We start from the raw sequence: 19,570 nt of genomic DNA, 5'->3' as shown, positions 1-19,570 counted from the left end.
CTAATTCCCTATTTATTTGCAGTATGGAGGATGCATCTATGTGTTTGTGTGGCTTGCTCTTCCAGATAGAAATGCTACCCCAATTCTGAGAGTTCTCTCTTGACATCACTTGTTTTGTAGTGATACAGGACAATGGAATGTTACACAGTCTAAGACCTAACAGCAAGGCCTTTAGGATTTGATCTCCAGCTTTGAATCCCAGATTTGCATCAGCCTGGGAATGCTCTGTGGCAGGCATGCACATTATCCTGCCATCTCCCAGTAGAATAGTATTCTATTTAATTTCTCCTTGAAGAGGTATTGGTAATACTCTTTTCTAGCTTATAATGGATCTCTGGGCTCTGGAGAGTAACTTTTTAGTCTGCTGACTTAAGAAATTGTAATACATCATTTCATTTTGGAGTTTTTAATCAAGAGGCCATACACCTGATTAAACTGGTTTATAATACATGCTGCAAAACATAAGTGCAACTTTAATATTGTTGTGTATATATGCTTATCATGCATATCCTGTAGTTAAATTTGCCTTGGAAATGGCTCACCTGTGTAGCTAGTTAGGATTTTTCCCTACTGACAGGTCTAGTTTCTCTTGGAGTAACTCTATGAATACCAAAGATCTGCTGCTCTTCCGACCTTGTCCTCTAAGGTTTAATACTCTGGAGCAATTCTATTTTATGTGAAGCTTGTTTACTTTCTCTTTTATTGCTGGCCTGATTTCCTCTGACTAAATATACTGAAAAAGTAGATATCAAATTAGAATTCGAGCCCCAAATCACAGCTACATCTGAGGCCTGTAATACTGTTGAGTATCTGCAGCTTTCTAATTACAGACTCTGAACCTAGTAAATAGGGAGGTTAAAAAACAAGGTTGAACCTGATGTATGATCTTGCATATTTAATGTGTGGGGTTTAATCTCTGGATGATGAAAGATTTAGTTGTCTGTTCAGAAGTGATATGGGGATAAACACGGGTGACACAACTGAGAGGGCATTTTAAATTGCTTTTCTGTTCCTTTTGATTCTTCTGACACTTAGTGCTAGATCTTAATTTGTTTATATTGAAATTCCTCAGTTTTGTTATCACTTATTTTGTCCGAGTTATATTTGAATTCTGTTTTCAGAAGCAAATTACTTTGTAGCTCAGTGGTGTAAAATGTATTTTATAATCAAAGTATCAGTATCTTGAGTCACTGTTCCTAGAAAATGCTCTCCTAGGAGCTGGTTGATCATTTTTTGTGATTATGGAGAACAATATCATTTGTTTGCCTGTTGTTAAAAGATAGACTTACAGTTCAAGAATTGTGTGATTGAGAATATGGTATTTTTAATGCAAAATTGGTTGTACTCAATACTGAGAAAGTGCTACTAGAAAAGTAGGATATACCTTGTCTCTGTGATGGCTCTTGTGTCAGGAGAAGCCTTGTGGTATCTTGAGGGCTCACAGGAACCTTCGTGCTACTGAGTGGTTGTCATTGGTTTGTCACATGCTGTAGGTGCAAAGGCAAGGGCAGGTGTAGTTTGTAGCAAATGTGAAAACCACAAATATTGCATAATACAAAGAGAGAAACATTTTGATAAGATCTTGGATGTCTTTCATAAGTGCAGAGCTGCTTTTTAAAAGTAGGGTTTTGTGATTGCATAAATTGTTGTGTAGTATAAACATTATTTTCAAATAGATGTGGTTATGTGCACATATTGTGATAAACTGTCTGAATTCTGTTTGCTCTCTTTGCAGGCTGCGGACTTGAGTAAACCAATAGACAAAAGGATATACAAAGGAACACAGCCTACATGCCATGACTTCAATCACTTAACAGCCACAGCAGAAAGTGTGTCTCTTCTAGTGGGCTTCTCTGCAGGCCAGGTCCAACTTATAGACCCTATTAAAAAAGAAACTAGCAAATTATTTAATGAGGAAGTAAGTAGAAATCTTAATATTGTTGCATGCAATGTATCTGTCATATTGAAGTTCCTAGATTTTCAAAGTTCAGTAGATGTGGCTCCATTTTCCTATGTAGCTTATTGTTCAGTCACTGCCTTTGTTTTTCAGCTGTTCCATTGGCTTGGAATGCTTACACAAAAATGGTATTCATCTTGAAAAGATAAAGGCATCTTGTGGGGTTTAAGAGTAAAAATTAGAATTTTCTAGTTTGGGTAATACTGTAACTAGAGTTGATGGCCGTTTACTGATGGAAGTAAGGTCTACAAATCTAAATGTTGCTGTGTGTGCTCTGAATTCAGTTGTTTCTGAGGCTTCTGGTTGCCAGTGAAGAAGACTTTTAAGCCCCTATTTAACAATATATTATAGTTAAAAATACAAATTTTTATGGTCAGGACATTACAGCAGAGACTGCCTATATCAAGTATTCCTAAAGGCTTGCTTGGATAAGAGTAGGATATAAAGCTGAGCGCACAGAAGAAGCTGAGGGCTTATGAGGTCTTGGCCATGTGATGTTCGGAAGGAAATTCACCCTCTGCTTTTTCTGCTGCAATGCAATAAGGAAAGATAGAAGGAGTACTATGGGGGGCACTAATGCCAAGTTACAGGACCATTGGCTCTCAATATCTGGTAGCATTGACATTTTTAGAAGAGTAAGTGTCCAGATGCTAATAAGGAAAGAAATCTGGTAAGTGGGACAACTTATGACAGCATTTTCTGCAGGGGATAAGCTATGGGAATTTGGGTGGTCTAGGGCAGGTGATTTTCTTTTGGGGGTTGTTCTTTTGCTCCTTTTTTGTTTTAATCCAGCTCTGTAGAGATGTTTGCAGGTCCCTTGGTTGGTTTTTGTTTGTTTTTCTTTTCTTTTTTGAAATTTCAAATCTGTATTAGAATCTTACAAATGAAGTTAAAACTTGCTCAGCTTTCAAAGTATACCTTTCCCGCCTCAGAGAGATGTGTTGCCTTGCTCCTTCCTTGTGCAAAGAAGATTGAAGTATTGTTCTCACTGGGGATGTTTTATAATTAGATCTAATTCCTCCTCAGCTTTCTAAAAGTAGCTACATATAGATCAGAAGAGGACCCTTTTTCTTCCTACCTGGCCTTGTCCCGACTGCTCTCTCTCTGCTTGTGTTGAGTGGGAAACAGTGCTGGAGAATCTTTCAATGAATCTTTTGTCTGTTGGTAGTTGAAATGTTAATTTTAGCATTGTCCTACCACTCCCCAACCTCCCCCCCCCCAATAGTCTTATTTATTCTTGTATGATAATATTGTAAGTATTAGGAAGAGTAGCAGACATACTCTAAACAGCTGGTTTCATATCACAGAGTAGTTCCCACTCCTGTAGCTGAACTATAGTTCCTTTGAGAAAAACCAGTTCATTTGCTTCAAGATGAAGGTGCCTGTTGGGTTTTGAATATATTGAGTTTAGATGGTGTTTAAGAATAACCATAGGCATAAGGTGGTCTGAATGAGTTTTTACATTGTTCTACAGATCTAGCACTCATGCCAGAGGTAATAGAATTCACCACCTGTCCTGTGAGTAATTTGGTGCTTCAGTTAGCCCAGAGCTCTGCTTTGACTATCAGCTGTGGTAGAGCAATCAGAGTAGCAATGAGAATATATGAGATACATGAAATAAATCAACCTGTTGTGATAGGTTATGTTGAACATAAAATGCAATAGCCCTAGCATAGTCTTAACTTGTTACTCATTTTTGTTAATTCTACTGATGTAGAAGATGATAGGGACTTTAAAGGCTGAGGTGAGTGATAGATACTGTGCAGTGGCTGCCTACATAAATCCATATCCACAGTGGTACTCCTTCCAGTTGTGTCAAACTAGTGATATTTTCTTACTCCCCAAACCAGCCAAGTATACCTCACAGATCCAGTTGTTTCCAGGCGGTAGTTAGTTATTATCAAACAACCCAGTGCTTTTTCATCTTATTTTTTAATCCTTTCTAAAATTTAAACTGAAGCCTTAAGCTGCAATTTTTTTCCTAATAAACTTGTCCTGTATCTTTGTTGCCAAAGCTGTGTCAGACCTTAATGCAAATTCTTTGATTGCCTCAGATTTTTCAGTCCTTTGTGGCCTGCGCCTGTAACTTTGTCCCTTCAAGTTCTTCAAAACATGACCAAGATAACCTTGGCTCGTGTTTCTGACCGGTGACTGAAGCTTCTTCACTTACTATTCTTCCATCAAACTGAACATAAGCTCTTTATCCCACCTCTCTCACTGATTTGGTGATACTGCATTCAGTCCATTCTTGTAATGCATTTGCTGCTCCTACTGACTGCAGGTCTGGATTTGTTATGCTGCAGAACTTTGTGAGCCCAGTTGAAAGCTTTTAAAACTCCTGAAAGTTGTAACTTTAGAGTTTTAATCTTGAAAAGGGGATGCGTTGTAGTTACTTGTACTTGTCAGGTTAAAGTCTCTCTGCATCTTGTCTCCTTGAGCTGATCTGTTCTCATTGCAAATGGTAACCTCTTTTTCACAGTGTCCTTGAAGTAAAGATCAGGTTTGCAGGGTTTCTTTGCAGTATTTAGGATCACGTAGCCCAGCATGGTTATGGACATAAAGTGCCATTTCTGGTATAAAAGTTGAGCAGGTGCTGTTATGAGTAGAGGTTGTATGTCAGATTGAGGTGCTTTAATAGAAGAGAACAAGAAACTTTGCTTTTGTTGCCATATTGGTGATGAGAAGACTGTTGCCTACAGGAAACCAGTGGGCTGGTGTTCCCTGTCCATGTTCTCCTGGTGTGTGCCAGGTAACTTTCTCTCTAATGTTTATGATACCATCATTATTGAGATGTGCATGATATATATCAGTGAATACATGACAAACTAGTTAATATATCACAACAGAATCATAGACTTTATTATTTTAAAGCTACCCCATTTGAGGGAACTTTGCCATATTTAGTTACACCTCTCAGCTCTCAAATACAGCATGGCTGTTTTGACCAATGAGAAATTACAGGAGAGAGACTTTCTGGTTTTACTCTGAGGTTGACAGCAGCAGAAGTGTAATTTAAAATGGCCAGGTGCTGCTTTCCAGTGACAGTTCCAGAACAGGTAACAGTTGATGTATTGTCCCTTAGTTTGAGGTTTTTGTGTGTGATAAACAGCACAGCAAGGTTTTGGGGGGGGTTCTTTTTTCTTTGATTTTAGGGCTTTTGTAACTTGTTCTGGTATTCCTTAGGCTCTATATTTGCACTCTTGCCTTTTGTGTAGCTCAGCTCTTCTTTCTGCTTATAATCAATATGCCAAATACAAATCTTGAATGTGCTTGTAAAGAATTACTTGTCTGTAAGTTGCAGTTCAGTGGTGCCATGCCCAACGTGGTAAGTTGTGGAAGTCCACCACGACTACAGTAGTCAAGAGTCAAACTTTACCTCTCAGTTCTTAGACCATTGAAGACATTATGACCAGGAATGTTTGTTCAATGTGTGTCCATTCTTTTACAATGATGAACTCTACTAAAATGTTTTGCTCTAAAGGAAAGTGCTTAATCAAATGGTAACAGAGTATTGACAGGCCCTTGGCTATTGAAAGAAAAATAATTGGAGGTTGGGGATTCCAAGATGAAAAGTACATGGTGCCTTGTGAATTCACCCAGGCACGTGCATTTACCTACTGACTTTCCAGCCCCATGATAACAGGGTCACTGTGTATGCAGCCTTTGCTTCCTGAATCAGTAAAAGCTGGTAGAGCTTTTTTCAGAGATTGGATTTTATTTGTGATTTCAGATAAAATCAGAGCCTAAATTTACTGTTGTTGATGTGTAACCTGTTTGCTGTATAATACAGATGAGTTAACTGCCTTTTTTCCCTTCAGCTCATTCAGTGTTTTCTTGTTTACTTCTCATGCTCTTAAACCTGCACAGGGAAAGTAAACCGAAGAGCACTGCTTTTAGATTCGTAACAGATTGGCTTGATTGAAGTATGGTCTTTGTGGAATGTGACTGGACCATAATAATAACCTTTGATAGCACTTTGAAAATAATTTCCTCTTTACTGCCTGATAAATTTTTGCAAATACAGTAACATAGTTCCTCTCTAGAAAGTTGAGTTCACTTTATTTGAGTATTGTTCCTCATCCCCCTGCAAGCTCAGATTTACAGTTAATCATGAAAACTTTAATTTTCGGAGTTTCTGATGTGTATCTTCTTTGTTTTTCACAGAGACTAATAGACAAGTCCCGAGTAACCTGTGTAAAATGGGTACCAGGTTCGGAAAGCCTTTTCCTAGTAGCTCATTCCAGTGGCAATATGTACTTGTATAACGTGGAGCACACTTGTGGTACCACAGCCCCGCACTACCAGCTACTTAAACAAGGAGAGAGTTTCGCAGTGCACACTTGCAAGAGTAAATCCACAAGAAACCCTCTGCTTAAATGGACAGTAGGTGAGGGTGCCCTGAATGAATTTGCCTTTTCCCCTGATGGGAAGTTCTTGGCGTGTGTGAGCCAGGATGGTTTTCTTCGTGTGTTTAACTTTGATTCAGTGGAATTGCATGGTACAATGAAAAGCTACTTTGGAGGACTGCTGTGTGTGTGTTGGAGTCCTGATGGGAAATACATAGTGACAGGTGGAGAGGATGACTTGGTGACAGTTTGGTCTTTCATGGACTGTCGAGTTATAGCAAGAGGCCACGGACATAAATCGTGGGTCAGTGTCGTGGCGTTTGATCCATATACCACTAGTGTAGAAGAGAGTGACCCAATGGAATTTAGCGGAAGTGATGAGGATTTCCAAGACCTTCATTTTGGCAGAGATCGAGCAAATAGCACGCAATCTAGACTATCCAAAAGGAACTCTACAGACAGTCGTCCAGTAAGTGTAACGTATAGATTTGGTTCAGTAGGCCAGGACACACAGCTCTGTTTGTGGGATCTTACAGAAGATATCCTCTTCCCCCACCAACCTCTCTCAAGAGCGAGGACACATACAAATGTCATGAATGCCACAAGTCCACCTTCAGGAAGTGGTGGAACTAACCCAGGAAGTAATGGAAACAGTATCACAACACCTGGAAACTCTGTACCCCCTCCTCTTCCACGGTCTAACAGCCTTCCACACTCTGCAGTCTCAAATGCTGGCAGTAAAAGCAGTGTCATGGATGGTGCCATTGCTTCTGGTGTTAGTAAATTTGCAACCTTATCGCTACACGATCGGAAGGAAAGACACCATGAAAAAGACCACAAGAGAAACCATAGCATGGGACATATATCTAGCAAGAGCAGTGACAAACTGAACCTAGTTACTAAAACCAAAACGGACCCAGCTAAAACTTTGGGAACACCTCTCTGTCCCCGAATGGAAGATGTTCCCTTGTTAGAGCCTCTTATCTGTAAAAAGATAGCACATGAAAGACTGACTGTGTTAATTTTTCTTGAAGACTGTATAGTCACTGCTTGTCAGGAGGGATTTATTTGCACATGGGCAAGGCCTGGTAAAGTGGTAAGTTTTAATCCTTAATGCTGCATCAAAGAACTAGAACTCTGAATAGATAGTTTTCTTGAAATATAATGAATGTTGAATATAAAATTTCTTTATGCTTAATGTAAAAAAAATATCCTCAGAGCCATACTTTTGGATACTGCATGCCATATTTCTGAATGATTTGAAGTGTCTTGGATACAATTATTAAATATAGTTGCCTTCCAGCAGAAGAAATAAATACTGTGCATCTAAACTATTGATCAGTGTTCTTATACTTAAGCATAACCACAATATGGTGAAAGCTATATATGTAAAAATTGAAGTAAAACCTGTCAAACACTAAAATAATTATAAGCCTTCTAATGTTTTCTACAAAATAAGCACTCCCAATGAGAGTAGCTTATGAAAAGCTGCTGCTTCTAAGTCTAATGAGAAACTTGAGCCTCTGAAAAAATTAAAACCAAAGTGGTTTATTCCTCCATACTTTTCTGTGGTGGCCTGCCATTAGTGTGAAACCACTTATTAAAACATCAGCCGTTTTATGCACAGATTTGTGAGCCCTGTACTGACTGTAGTTTATGCTCTTGAATTGTGAATCAGTATTATCAAGGAACTCTAATTTTAGCCAGATTTTGATTTATGTATTTAAGTTGGGGAAAATCTTGCAAGCTTTCTCTCAGTAGTCTCAGTGTTCTGTTCCTGTTAGGTTTGTTAGGCAGCTCAACCACTACAAGCTCGTGCTTTTGATGGCATCTGTTCCATCAGCTGAACCTACATTAGTCTATTACTAGTTTTCACTCTTGTTGTTGATGCACTTGAACACCTATAAAATTTTATTTTTCTTCTGTCCAGTGTACAGATAGCTAAATTTTGACTGAAGCTAAATGTGGTGATTCTTACATTAAAAAGTACTTTGTGCTACAATAGCTCTGCCTGCCAGCAACAGTTCAAAGGAATACAACTATGAAAACGTTTCCAGAGTAGATCTGGAAAAAGGACCATTATTTCTGTGAAAATTTCTGAAAGGGGATGTAGATTATCACCTGAAGTAAAAGAAATGATCTGGTAATACCCGAATATTGCCATGTCGAGCAACTTAAATGAAAATGAAATTGTTGTTCGTTAGGTTTTAACCATTTGGTTCATAAATCTGACTTTTGGAGTAGAGGTACTGTATATCTTTAGATACCACATCTTCATTGCTATAAACTTGCAAGTAAAACTCAGTAATTTTTCTTAAAACTGTTTGTATAATATAGACTTTTTTGAGATCTTACTAAATTTGTCACAACATAGGTATGCATAAAAATCTGTGTCTGCTCTGCATCTTAATGCATATTTAAAGATTGAATCTAAAACCTAAAAGTGAAAACCCCTTTATGGGAGAAGGGAGGAGGGTATTACCTAAAAGTATTTTTTTGCTTGAGAACTACAAACCCAGCATTAATTTAAGGAAAAAAAAAAGCACTTCCTCAAAATAATAAATTTTAAAATGTTTGCTCAAAATGAAAGTCTTAAAGCAGTTATACTTTTGTGACTCAGTGCACTTCACATCTTGTTAATTACAGCAGTGCCTCAGATTGCTATTGTGAGCTACATTATCTTTTTTGTTCTAAAACTCCTTTGCATACTATTAAACACTACACTGTCACATTTATTTTCAGTGGCTGAGGTGGGTTTTGTTAGACTGAGTATAACTTAAATAGATTTGTGTATTGACTTTGATTTGGAATATGACATTTCAAATATTTCAGAGATAAAGTATGCAGTACCAAAAATCAGGATTTATGTATTGGCCAATATGGAAAACTTTAACTACAGGTAAGTAATTTTCATGCTGAAGTTATCATTTTCAAAATTAATATATTGCACACTGATGTAAATGCCATATTCTTTAGGATGTATTTACTTAGAAATTTTCAGATTAATTTGTTTTTCTGATTTCACTTGCATTTCTAGTGAGCTCACTCTGCTGGTAAAAACTAAATTTTGGTGGCATGTTTACAGGGCTTTGATAGGAAAATACTTGTGCCAGAAGGACGTTATGAGCATCCTTTTTGTTTATAGGAAAGCACTTAATTTTATTTAATGAGAATTGTCAAAGTATAAAACACTCATGGTGATGTCTTTCTTACTGGGTTATATACCATCATTTCTGTTTCACCAGCTGTTTTATCCTAGGATGTCCCATTACTGTGGGCTTTAAAGTTTCTATTTCTAGTCTTCCTTTGACATATGGCTCCCCAAGTGATCTTAAAGCTCCATCACTTTTTTGTCTGCCAACTCTATAGAGTGAAAGCCTCTGAATCTTACTGCTAATTCCATCATTGCCTCAAAAGGCCTTCATTAAATTAATGCCACTGCCAGCCTAAAGAAAGAATTGGATGGAAAAGCAAAGGAGGCTTGCAGTGTCTAATGTAATTTCCACTGAGCCTGTGCTACCTTTCCCTCTCATTTCCAACAGCCATCAAAACACACTGGATAAGGGGACAGTGTATGACAAGTTCTGATTATTTTTCTGGTTGGGCTTGTGCTGCCCTGAGTGGAAAATAAATCCAGAAGTGTATCTTCAGCCATGATCCCTATGATAGTCGATAGTGTGTATAGTGCTGACAGTGTCCTGAGAGTTTGTTCATAAATTTTCCAAATTACTGCTTCAGTGCGTACAAAATCATACCTTGAGCTTCCTCACGGGATGTACTGTTCTTGCATTGCACTTCCAGAACTGCTCTGCCAACTCCCAGTCAGTGAGGTGAAGTGAATGGCAAAATTCAATTAGAAACAAGTTGGACGAGGCTCAGGGTTCATTAGTTTCAATTTTTTTTTTTTTTTTTTTTGTTAGCTAGTTTCTCTGAAAGAAGCTTCAGGGCAGTAAGAAAAATAGGTTGCCTTAACAAGAGTATGAACTTTTCTTCTCAACATGGTGACAATTAGCTGTCATCTCTCACCCCTGTCTTTCCCAGGCCCTGATGGGAAACCTAAATGGGATTACAGAACTGTTGGATTAATCTGAAAACACAGGAAAAGAATTAGGAAGGAACAAAAGTAAACTTTATTGCGCTGTCTTTGTAGCTACGTCAAACTGAATTACAGGATCTGCAGAAGCAATTTAAAAAACCCAAGAAAACCAACCCACAAAACCACCAAAAACCCAAAGTGGTACTTGGATATGCAAAATAAGTTTTCTCTGAACTCAGTGGTCAGAGTAACTACTTACGTGATTTCTGTGTTGGACTTTGGAACTGACTATTCACTGTCTGTACAGCAACTCCATTTCATGTGAATGGAAGCTGCCGATGAGTTCCCTGTGTAAGAAAGCTCAAGGTAAGATTGGCCAGAAGTACCCCCAGGTGAAATGGCAGTGTATAACCTAGCAAGAGAAACATCCTACCACCTTGTAAAACAAATGCACATGGAATTTATTTATTTGACTTACTGTACAGGAAAACTTAGACTTAAATTATAACATCCTTGAATTTTCTAGTTAACTACAATTGTAGTACAGTATCATGTTTTAGTATGACTTCTGTTTTAGTGAAAGTACTTAAACATTCATGTACTATATTTGAGTGAGACGAGCAGCTATACATACTAATTCTTCCTCAGTGGAAAGGAGCATTTCATCATTACAATTGAAGTTCAATTGCTGGTATTTAAGTACTATCAAATAGATTTCTTTCAACGTGATACGGTATCTGTATAAACTTCAGGGATGATTATAGTTAAACTGAAACACAGCTATACGACTTCAGGTTACCATGCTAAAATTTGAAGCTTTCTGTAATGTGCGCAATAGCAAAGTTGCACATGGCATACCCGCATTATCAGGGTGAATTAAACCTAGAGTACACTGGTGTGATATTTATAGCAAGGTATGTGTGTGTGCGTGTGTGAGGAGGTGTGACAAGTGGCTCCAGTAAAGCCAGGAGAGATCATAACCCTGTAAAGGCTTTATGATGAGGATGTCTGGATTAGGAAATAACATGACTTTTACTAAACACTTTCTAGAAAACCCATGTTCTGAATTATCACCTCTTAAAATTTGAGTATGTACTTGGAATGACTGTATATGTCTGCCCCTTTAACAACATAAAACTACTAAATTAATATTTTAAATGCTGGCCTGCTTATGTTACAATAATAAAATTTGTGTCAGTTAATTTACTGTCAATTTACATGTAAAGATTAAACTATTTTTTCTGCATTTTATGATTCTGTATACTGGAGTTTGTTAAAGATTGACATGTTAGGTGATACTGTACAAAATTGTATTGACTACCTTTAGTGAAAATCAGAAGTAAAATTCATATGTATTTCCTTTTTACACTTCCATCTAATTTCTTGACAACTTGAATAAATTTCATAGAGCCTTTCTAACATGAACTATTGTTAATTTAACTGTTGCAATAATTAAGCTTTAAGAAGTATTGTTGGTATATTTATAATTTTAAGAAGATCATGTTTGTTTCATACTGCTTATTTTTAGCTGTTCTATTGTCACTGTTACAGCTGAAGAACTTTACTAAATACTTGACATTACAAAATAACTTGCTGGGGTTGTCCTCTGTATACTGATGTTAAATAAAAATGTGTGATTGAACTGTAAATGTAGATAACTTTCAATAGTCCTTTCCACATTTGAGTTTTAACTTGCAGTGCTTAGGTGGTCTTATGCTCTCGCGCTGTGCTGAACAAATGGCAACAACAAAATTGTTAACTTGCCATGCTTTAAAGTAAGAAGCTGATCACATCTGTAACCTGCTCTGAGAAAATGTTTCAATTCATCTCAAGACAATGCAGATGTTTTGATGTTTAAATCTTGATGATAAGGACATGTCTCATGGTAGCTATTTTTTTTAGGACTAGAGTAACATTAAACAGAATACTTACCAAACCACTTTTCAAACTTGTTTAAACTCAGATTCAGCAGAACACAGACATGGCTGTATCTAGATTATCTCTGCACACCTGTCCGGTAGGAGCTGGGGCAGAGTGTCGTCATTCCTTCTAGGACTCTACAGGAGCTCTTTCCTCTGTGGACTCTGGTGCAGGGTACGTTCTTTATTCCAGCTTTAGATCTTGATGTTTACCTAATGATTGCTGAATTTACAGCCCCAAGTATATGGCTCATACAGATGATACAAGCATTTTCTGTCTAGAAAAAACTAGTCTAGAATAAAACTCATCTGAACTAAAACTAAACTAGTCCAAAACTTAGGCTGCAAAATTTCTTGGAACAAATTTAGGTGAAGACTTAAGATGTTGCCCTTCCATTTAAGGGGTTAGGGATTGTCTCACCCTTGCAGAAGTGATTCTTTGTTAACCAAAGAAAGAGCCAAACAAGTGCTATTTACTGAAGTGTTTCAGAGGCATTTTTGAGGAATTTAAGTGTAAAAGTAGTTACTTTGGCTCCAGTATGAGTGTGGGAGGACTCTTGTTTGTCTCTTATGCAGAAATACTCTGTAGACTAAAGCTGAGGGAATCATCTTATGTAAACTTGAGAACTTTGTGGTGCTTCAAAGGTATTGATTGACCATTGTGATGATCTATACATAGAACATAGATGTATATTTAAGGACAGGGGCTAGCAGAGGAACAAAATAAAATCTGCTTGAAAGCTTCTGGAACATTCAGTTATATCAAATGATGCAAGAACTGGCTGGTCCAACCAGTTTCTCAACAGTCAGTGTGAGTCTGAAACAAAGCCCAGCTTCCACAGGTTTTGTGGTCAGAGAAGGTATTTGGCAAAAGATGTCTTGAAACATGAAGGTGTCATTTTACTTGTCCTTAATAGTATTGCACAAACTTCTCAAGGAAATAACTTGTATGATCATGTTATTTTCTGGGTTTTGAAGCTGGATTTTAGGTAGGTGCTGATCAACCTTATCAAATTCATTTGGCTCCTTTCTTCTGCTAAGACCACAGTAACTTTACAGCTAATGCACATGGGGTTGCCTTAAGTCATATGCTTTTCCCTGCGGTTTTTCCTGGTTTATCTCAATTTCATTATTTTTTAAACTGAAAATTTTACTCCTTACTGACTTTTGTAGTTCGAGGTAAGTAGAGAAACAACTGTTTCTAAGCATGTGAGCCCTTACTACTTGAATGAAGCTTAAGGTCCTATTCAAGCCAGGTCAGGTTTCTGCTGGCAGAAGCCTTTTTTGCATTTTCAAGCACACAGGTAGTTGCATCTTAATTTTTTTCTTCCTGTTGGACCTGCCTATCTTCCATTTACCTAGTGCCACTGGACAGATTTTAGTTACTCTGATGGTTTTCTACTGGCCTTGAATTTGGTTTTTTTGTTGACAGTGACCTCTGTTAGGAGAAAAACTCCTTTATGTACACAGAGGAGAAGTTGCAAGTGAAACCCTGAAGCTGCTACAGTCTTTTATAAAGTCTGGTGTCAAATGGTTTATGCCTTTATACTTTTGTGTAATGTTAGCAGAACAGAGAAAAAAAAAAAAGGCAAATGGAATAAAAATTTAAAAGCCCATTTAGCAAATACACAAACTGTGTAAAGATTGGTATCACCCTAAATCCCATACGAAATACTGCTCTGTAGCATTTTATGTGACTGTACAGCATGTGCTTTCCTGAGCATTTTCAGTTAATTAATTTTATTACTCCATTAGAGATTAATACCTGATTTAGTGACTATATGCAGTTCAGAAACTTTTGCTATTAAATGCTTATTCATTTGGATAAGAAACTTGGATATTTTGTTCATGCAAATCTTAAAACCAGTTCAGCTGATTTAACTACAGAATTTTAAACAAATGTGAGAAATCTCTCTGTGGTTTTGGGGTATTATTCCTCAAACACCATAATGGACCATGGGCTCTTTCCTCAAGCAAAGGTGTCAGTCCAGATTACTTTGTAACCCTGATTACTCCAGGAATATCACAGTTGTGTACAAGAATAAACTACTCCTGGAATATTTTTCAAATAATAATTTCCCATTATTTTATATACTGGCAATTGTAAAAATGGTTTAACAAACCAGTGCCATTCTTGTATGGGCATTTGTTAATTCAGCCATATTTTACTTTACTGGGTTTAATTGCATTAGTGAAGTGTACTATGAGACTTCTTTTTTTTTCCATGGGATTGTTTGTTATGTTGTACCCTTTCCTTTGTTTTTCCTACTTTTCAATTTCAAACCAGAAAGCAGAACGTTGAGCAGTTTGACATCCAGCATGTTCTGAGTGCCAGCGGAGCTGTTTTCCCTGAAGGAGACGTGCACTTTCTGTGTCCTCCTTGCCCTTTATTACCTAGATTAGTGAAACTATGTAGATTGCAGCTTTGTCTCCAATTAAACCTCTTCTAATTTAAATTAAGAAAATATTAACTCAGTAGTTACTGTTGACTTTTTTTCTTGCTTAGTATTGTAGTATCTTCCTGATTTTTTTTTTTTTTTCTTTTTAAATACAGCAATTACATACTGATCATTCATAGATTAATCTGTTTCTGTTTTGAAACCTTATGTTTCATGTCTTTGGAAAAACGCCCCAGACTTTTGTCTGGATTGTATGTGGAATTTTTAAAAACATACCCACCCCTCTCCTCACAATCTCATAAATGGGGAGGAGGGTTTGTGTTCATGCTGCTGCAGCGAACAGACCCCAGCAATGAGTGCCACGAAGCCCAGGTGCAAATGGCCTTCCTGACTGTATTTGTTACGGCTTTTCATTCTTACCCATGCCAGCCTATTTTTACCAGATGTGCAAAGTCCTGTGTGTTTCAGGAAGTCAGAGAATGCATCGATAAACAGGGTAGCCCTAGCAACTAGTGCTGAAGCAGCCTGTGTTCAATATTCACAGCACTAACTGATTTAAGAAAAATTATCCCATCTGAAAGCTGCATCGCTCAGCTGTGGAGTGTCCCATTAAGAAGGCAGATGGGATAGTGGCTACTTGGAGGACCCTCTCTGAGGTTGAGATGAACATTATTTTACTAAATTTCCTGTCTTGGATCTCGTAACTCTTCCGTTTCCCATGCCTGCTAGACTCATATGCTGACGAAATACCACTGCTAATAAAACACTACGTTTATTTCCAAAACTTTGAGCGGTCTCTTAATTTGTTCCTGCTGCTTGCTCAGTGGGATCTGTTTGTCCTTAAGCCTGAAGCTGCTGCACTGCGCAGCAGAGCTGCAGCTGTTGTTGCTCTGCTCTTCCATGGTTCCTGTCACAGCTGTTAAATGGGCCAGCTTGGCTGTTGCCATAATAAATTGCTGCAGCTTTTGTTCCATCTTTTCCCACCTGATTGACCAGACTTGGTAGTTCCACCACAGAAAGCACTGCACTCCAATGGCTTTATTCTTTCTTTACAGGCACGAGCTTTTTATATATTTTCATAACCTTACCCATCATATTATTCTAGAGAATGTAACTACACCTATTCCAATCCCACACCCTTTGTATCACAGATGAGACTCTTACGGTGAATTTTTGTATCAAAACGTAACTTTATTTTAGTTCTCACTTGCTTTTCTTATATTGGTTTCCTATGTTACACCAAACACAACCTCATGAATAGCCTTGCTTGGAAGGCTCCGATATAATGGCAAAATTCTGTAGAATTTTTGTTGTAATCAGGACCCACTGAGAACTACCACTTCAGTGAAACTTATGTGCCTAAAAAACAAATTCATATTCTTGCTTTTCTTGTATGAACATCTGTCTTCTGAAATCAGGGACTTGGAAGAACTCAAAAACCTTCTGGTCTCTCCCATGGGAGTGAATTTCTGAACAGCCATCATAGCCTAGTCCAACTTTTGAGGCAGTACTTGCATACATTTTTTCCATCCGCAGGAGCACAAGGATATTGGTCTTGAGGTTATTTCCACTTCGGTGTTCCCATGGCTTGCCTGCTCAGAGTTGCAGAATTAATTCAGAGCAAGGACTGAAATAAGGAAATCCTAGTAGTCACTGAAAGCTATCTGCACTGCACTGCTGCTCTTCAAAGCAGGGAGCATTCACAGCCTACAAGATGGAACAAGGACTGACTCTTTGTTCCTAGTATTGGAAATTGTATTCTAGAGTGACTGGTAGTTCACAGGGAATAAGGCACCACATTGAATTTTAGTATGTGCTGCCAGTTTCTAGAGGAATCCTAGGAAAAGAAATAATTCTTCATTTTGTTTCCCAACAATTGGTTGTGTTACAGCGTAAATCCAATACTAGAATAGTATTGGAATATAGAATACTAGAATAGTGCTTATTTCTCCTTCTGTCTAGGGTAGTTATGAGCCTGTTGAAAAAGACCTGACATTATGCCATCCCTAGAGCTTTCTGTGTGCTTATAAAGCACATATTTGCATATGAACAGTTTGGATTGCTGATTTAATTAAGACTGAAACAAATACCTTTGGACATCTTTTTCCAGGGTACTTCAAAGTTGCTTAGTGGATGTAATCTTCTGACAAGAAAGACCTTCCAGTTGCTGCTGAATTTAATAGGCTTGTGAAGAAAGCTTCAGTAATGAACTAGTGAATTCTGATTTAACCTTGTCATTTTCCAACAAAACTTCCCTGGTAGAAATTTCTGAAGTGCTTCAGTGGCTTGTTTGCTCTAAAGTTCTGCCTTCTTTCACCATCTAGTCCTTAACTAATAGCTAGGAAACTTTTTGTTCTCATGAAATAGGCAGGATCTTTGCACATCCTGAATGTCAAGTGTAAAGAACAACCCGCTTCAGTATACCTCAACAGTATTTGAATCAGATATTTCCTACATAAACAAATACAGTTAAAGGTGTTCAGGTTCTTTCAGGTGGTCTGTGGAGGGCACCAAGTTAAGTGCCATGTGCTTTTTTATCTATAAATGTAATATGGACCATGTGCAAATATACACACACAGTCTGCCATAAATCCTGCAAACTATCCAAATTCTTGATGTGTCTGAAGTGATCAGATGGTTTTTTAAAAGGGCTTTGGTTGTAACAGAAACTTGATGACTTGAATCCAGTCCATCTGGCCCTCTTTCCCCTCTTTCTGCCTGGTCTGAGGTCAGGGTTTACTTCCATCATCGTGATCTCTCAGTTCTTGGATCCAAGTGTGAAAGAGCTCCTGTAGATTCTGAAGTAACATGATTCTTGTATGCTAATTGCTGCCTGATCTTGTCTAGTTTGATGGATCTGAGTCCTGGGATCTTAATTTTGAGGTAAGAACATAAGCTGGGAGCTGCTTAGATGAGTTGCTGAAAGTGCATTTATCATACCTACAAGGTGAGGAGTTGCATGGGGATACTTGCTGGTGTGCTTCCAGCTGCCAGTGTGCTTCCAGCTGCCAGCATGCTCCTTGGCCTGCTGGCATTCCGTAGAACTAACTAATGACCTTTTAAGAAGGCTAAATTGTATTTTGACATTAAGCTTTTCCTAAATAAGCCTGATCAAGTTTTATGTGAATGATTAAAAATGGGCTACTGTGTATAAATCTGAAATGGAGTCCGTCCATTGGTACCCACAGGTCTAATCCATAAGGTGTAGTTGCCTTAATCCAGAGCAGCAGCCTTTGTGTAGTGAGGGGTACCACGCAGTCGTGGGGCTGCATGTGAGATAAGTCTCTTGATTTGAATGGCACGGTATTTAAAAGAGCTGGTAACAAGTTTTCCTGAATGTGAACTTAAATTGTAATGGAAAATCTTTACTAAACTCTTGTCAGCGTTTCATTCTGTTTTAAAATTACCAAAACAAGTATTTGTTTAGACAATCTATTTTTCTATTCAAAGCTTGTAATACTCAATCACATATAAGAGATGGAGCATTTCCCTGTGTCAGGTCAGGTGTCAAACATACTGATACTGGAATAGGTTTGTTTGTCACCACCCTAGTAAAATGCTGATCACTTCTTTGGTGTATGATTTTTAAAGTTTCACAGTTCACAATGACTCCAAGTGCAAGGTAGATTAAACCAAATGCTGGGATCAGATCCATTCCATGTCATAAACGCACACATTTCTTCCTGAGAGCTCTGTGTGCTGCTTGGCTGAGACCGTGGTGGCTTAGAGCCTTTGTAGGAGAGAAGGATGTCTGAAGTAAGCAAGTGTTTGTAAAAATCAATTGTACTCATTGTAGGTTCAGGTTAAGAACTTTATAAAATTCATGTCAGGTTCTCTTGCTGGATTAATGTAAACTGCTTTGTTTGCAGGGTTTATTGTCATCCCAAAACCAGGCCAATTCTCCAAGTGGAACTGTAGTATAGCCATCACACTACTGCTAGCAAATCTCTGAACACAGGACAAGAAGTAATGACAGTGGAACCAGGAGCTGTTCTTCAGGCAAAGAGCATCACAAATTATAATGTGGCAGAGTGTAAACATGGAATTATGTGAATCACATAGTGACTTGCAAAGGACAAATGTAAGGAGTTCTCACTACAGCTGATCCTGCTAGGCTGCTCACCCAAGGAAGAGTTTGCATGGAAGAAAAAGCAAAAAGCTTCCTTTGGTGCTGCAGGAAAAAGTAGTAACATTTTTGTTTTCTTTATACTTTTTAAGTCCAGTGTAATTTAATCTCTCTATAAATATATAAATAAAAGATATATATATATATATAGTGTAAAATAAGATATGTTTCTTAATTTCAAGTAAGTTCAATGGTTAAACTAGTACTTCACCATTGTTTATTTTGCACTGATTTTTTTAACCAGAGATGGCTAGAAGACAGCCTGGAATGCACTCATGGAAAATGAAAGTCATTACTTTCTGGCTTCAAAATGTTTTTCAGGAAGATGGATGCTGCAATCATAGATTTTTTTAAAACAAAATTGTTTTGCACTTAAATAGTTTAATGCTAATAGAGAATTACTTTAAAATTGGTGTCCAGACACCAGAAAAACTATGTTGTGGAGAAAAGATCCTTTGTATCTATTAAACATTTATTTTAATATTGTTGTTTCCAACTGCAATTGGCTCTGTATTATATGTATAAATAATGTAATTCAGTGATGGGGGAGGGGAGTAATGGATCATTACACTAGAAATTCTCATTCAAGAAAGTGATATTTCTAATTCAGAAAATACATATTAAACTATATTGAATATGCATTTTTGTTTACTTTCTGTTCAAATCCAATCACTTTTGATGTAACCAATTCTTTGTTGAATTAAATGTTTGGTACAGAAATACTATCTAAACTTTGTAGAACAAATTCCTTTCAAAAATATCTCATCTAGAACATTGCTTCATATTT

At 37.6% G+C, this 19,570-nt stretch overlaps 1 protein-coding gene across 8 annotated transcripts in view; it reads left to right on the top strand.

Moving 5' to 3' along the window:
• The window catches only part of WDR20 (WD repeat domain 20), a 45,606-nt gene extending 26,098 nt beyond the window's left edge, over positions 1-19,508 (top strand). The window contains exons 2-5 of one of the 8 annotated variants that reach the window (XR_007204364.1): positions 1,736-1,918; positions 6,122-7,399; positions 9,136-9,202; positions 18,527-18,594. Coding sequence is in view for 6 of the 8 variants with exons in the window: in XM_048307659.1 (XP_048163616.1) it covers positions 1,736-1,918; positions 6,122-7,399; positions 12,303-12,392 (1,551 nt within the window). In the remaining 2 variants the exon portion in view is untranslated. Of the gene's footprint in view, positions 1-1,735; positions 1,919-6,121; positions 11,989-12,302; positions 12,434-16,767; positions 18,465-18,526 lie in introns of those variants that run through there. The other 7 variants (XM_048307659.1, XR_007204363.1, XM_048307662.1 and 4 more) reach the window with 7 other exon arrangements.
• Positions 19,509-19,570: the final 62 nt, after the last annotated feature.

The sequence above is a fragment of the Corvus hawaiiensis genome, chromosome 6 (genome assembly GCF_020740725.1).
Source record: "Corvus hawaiiensis isolate bCorHaw1 chromosome 6, bCorHaw1.pri.cur, whole genome shotgun sequence".
Taxonomy (NCBI): domain Eukaryota; kingdom Metazoa; phylum Chordata; class Aves; order Passeriformes; family Corvidae; genus Corvus; species Corvus hawaiiensis.
This window is presented reverse-complemented; position numbering and strand designations above follow the sequence as displayed.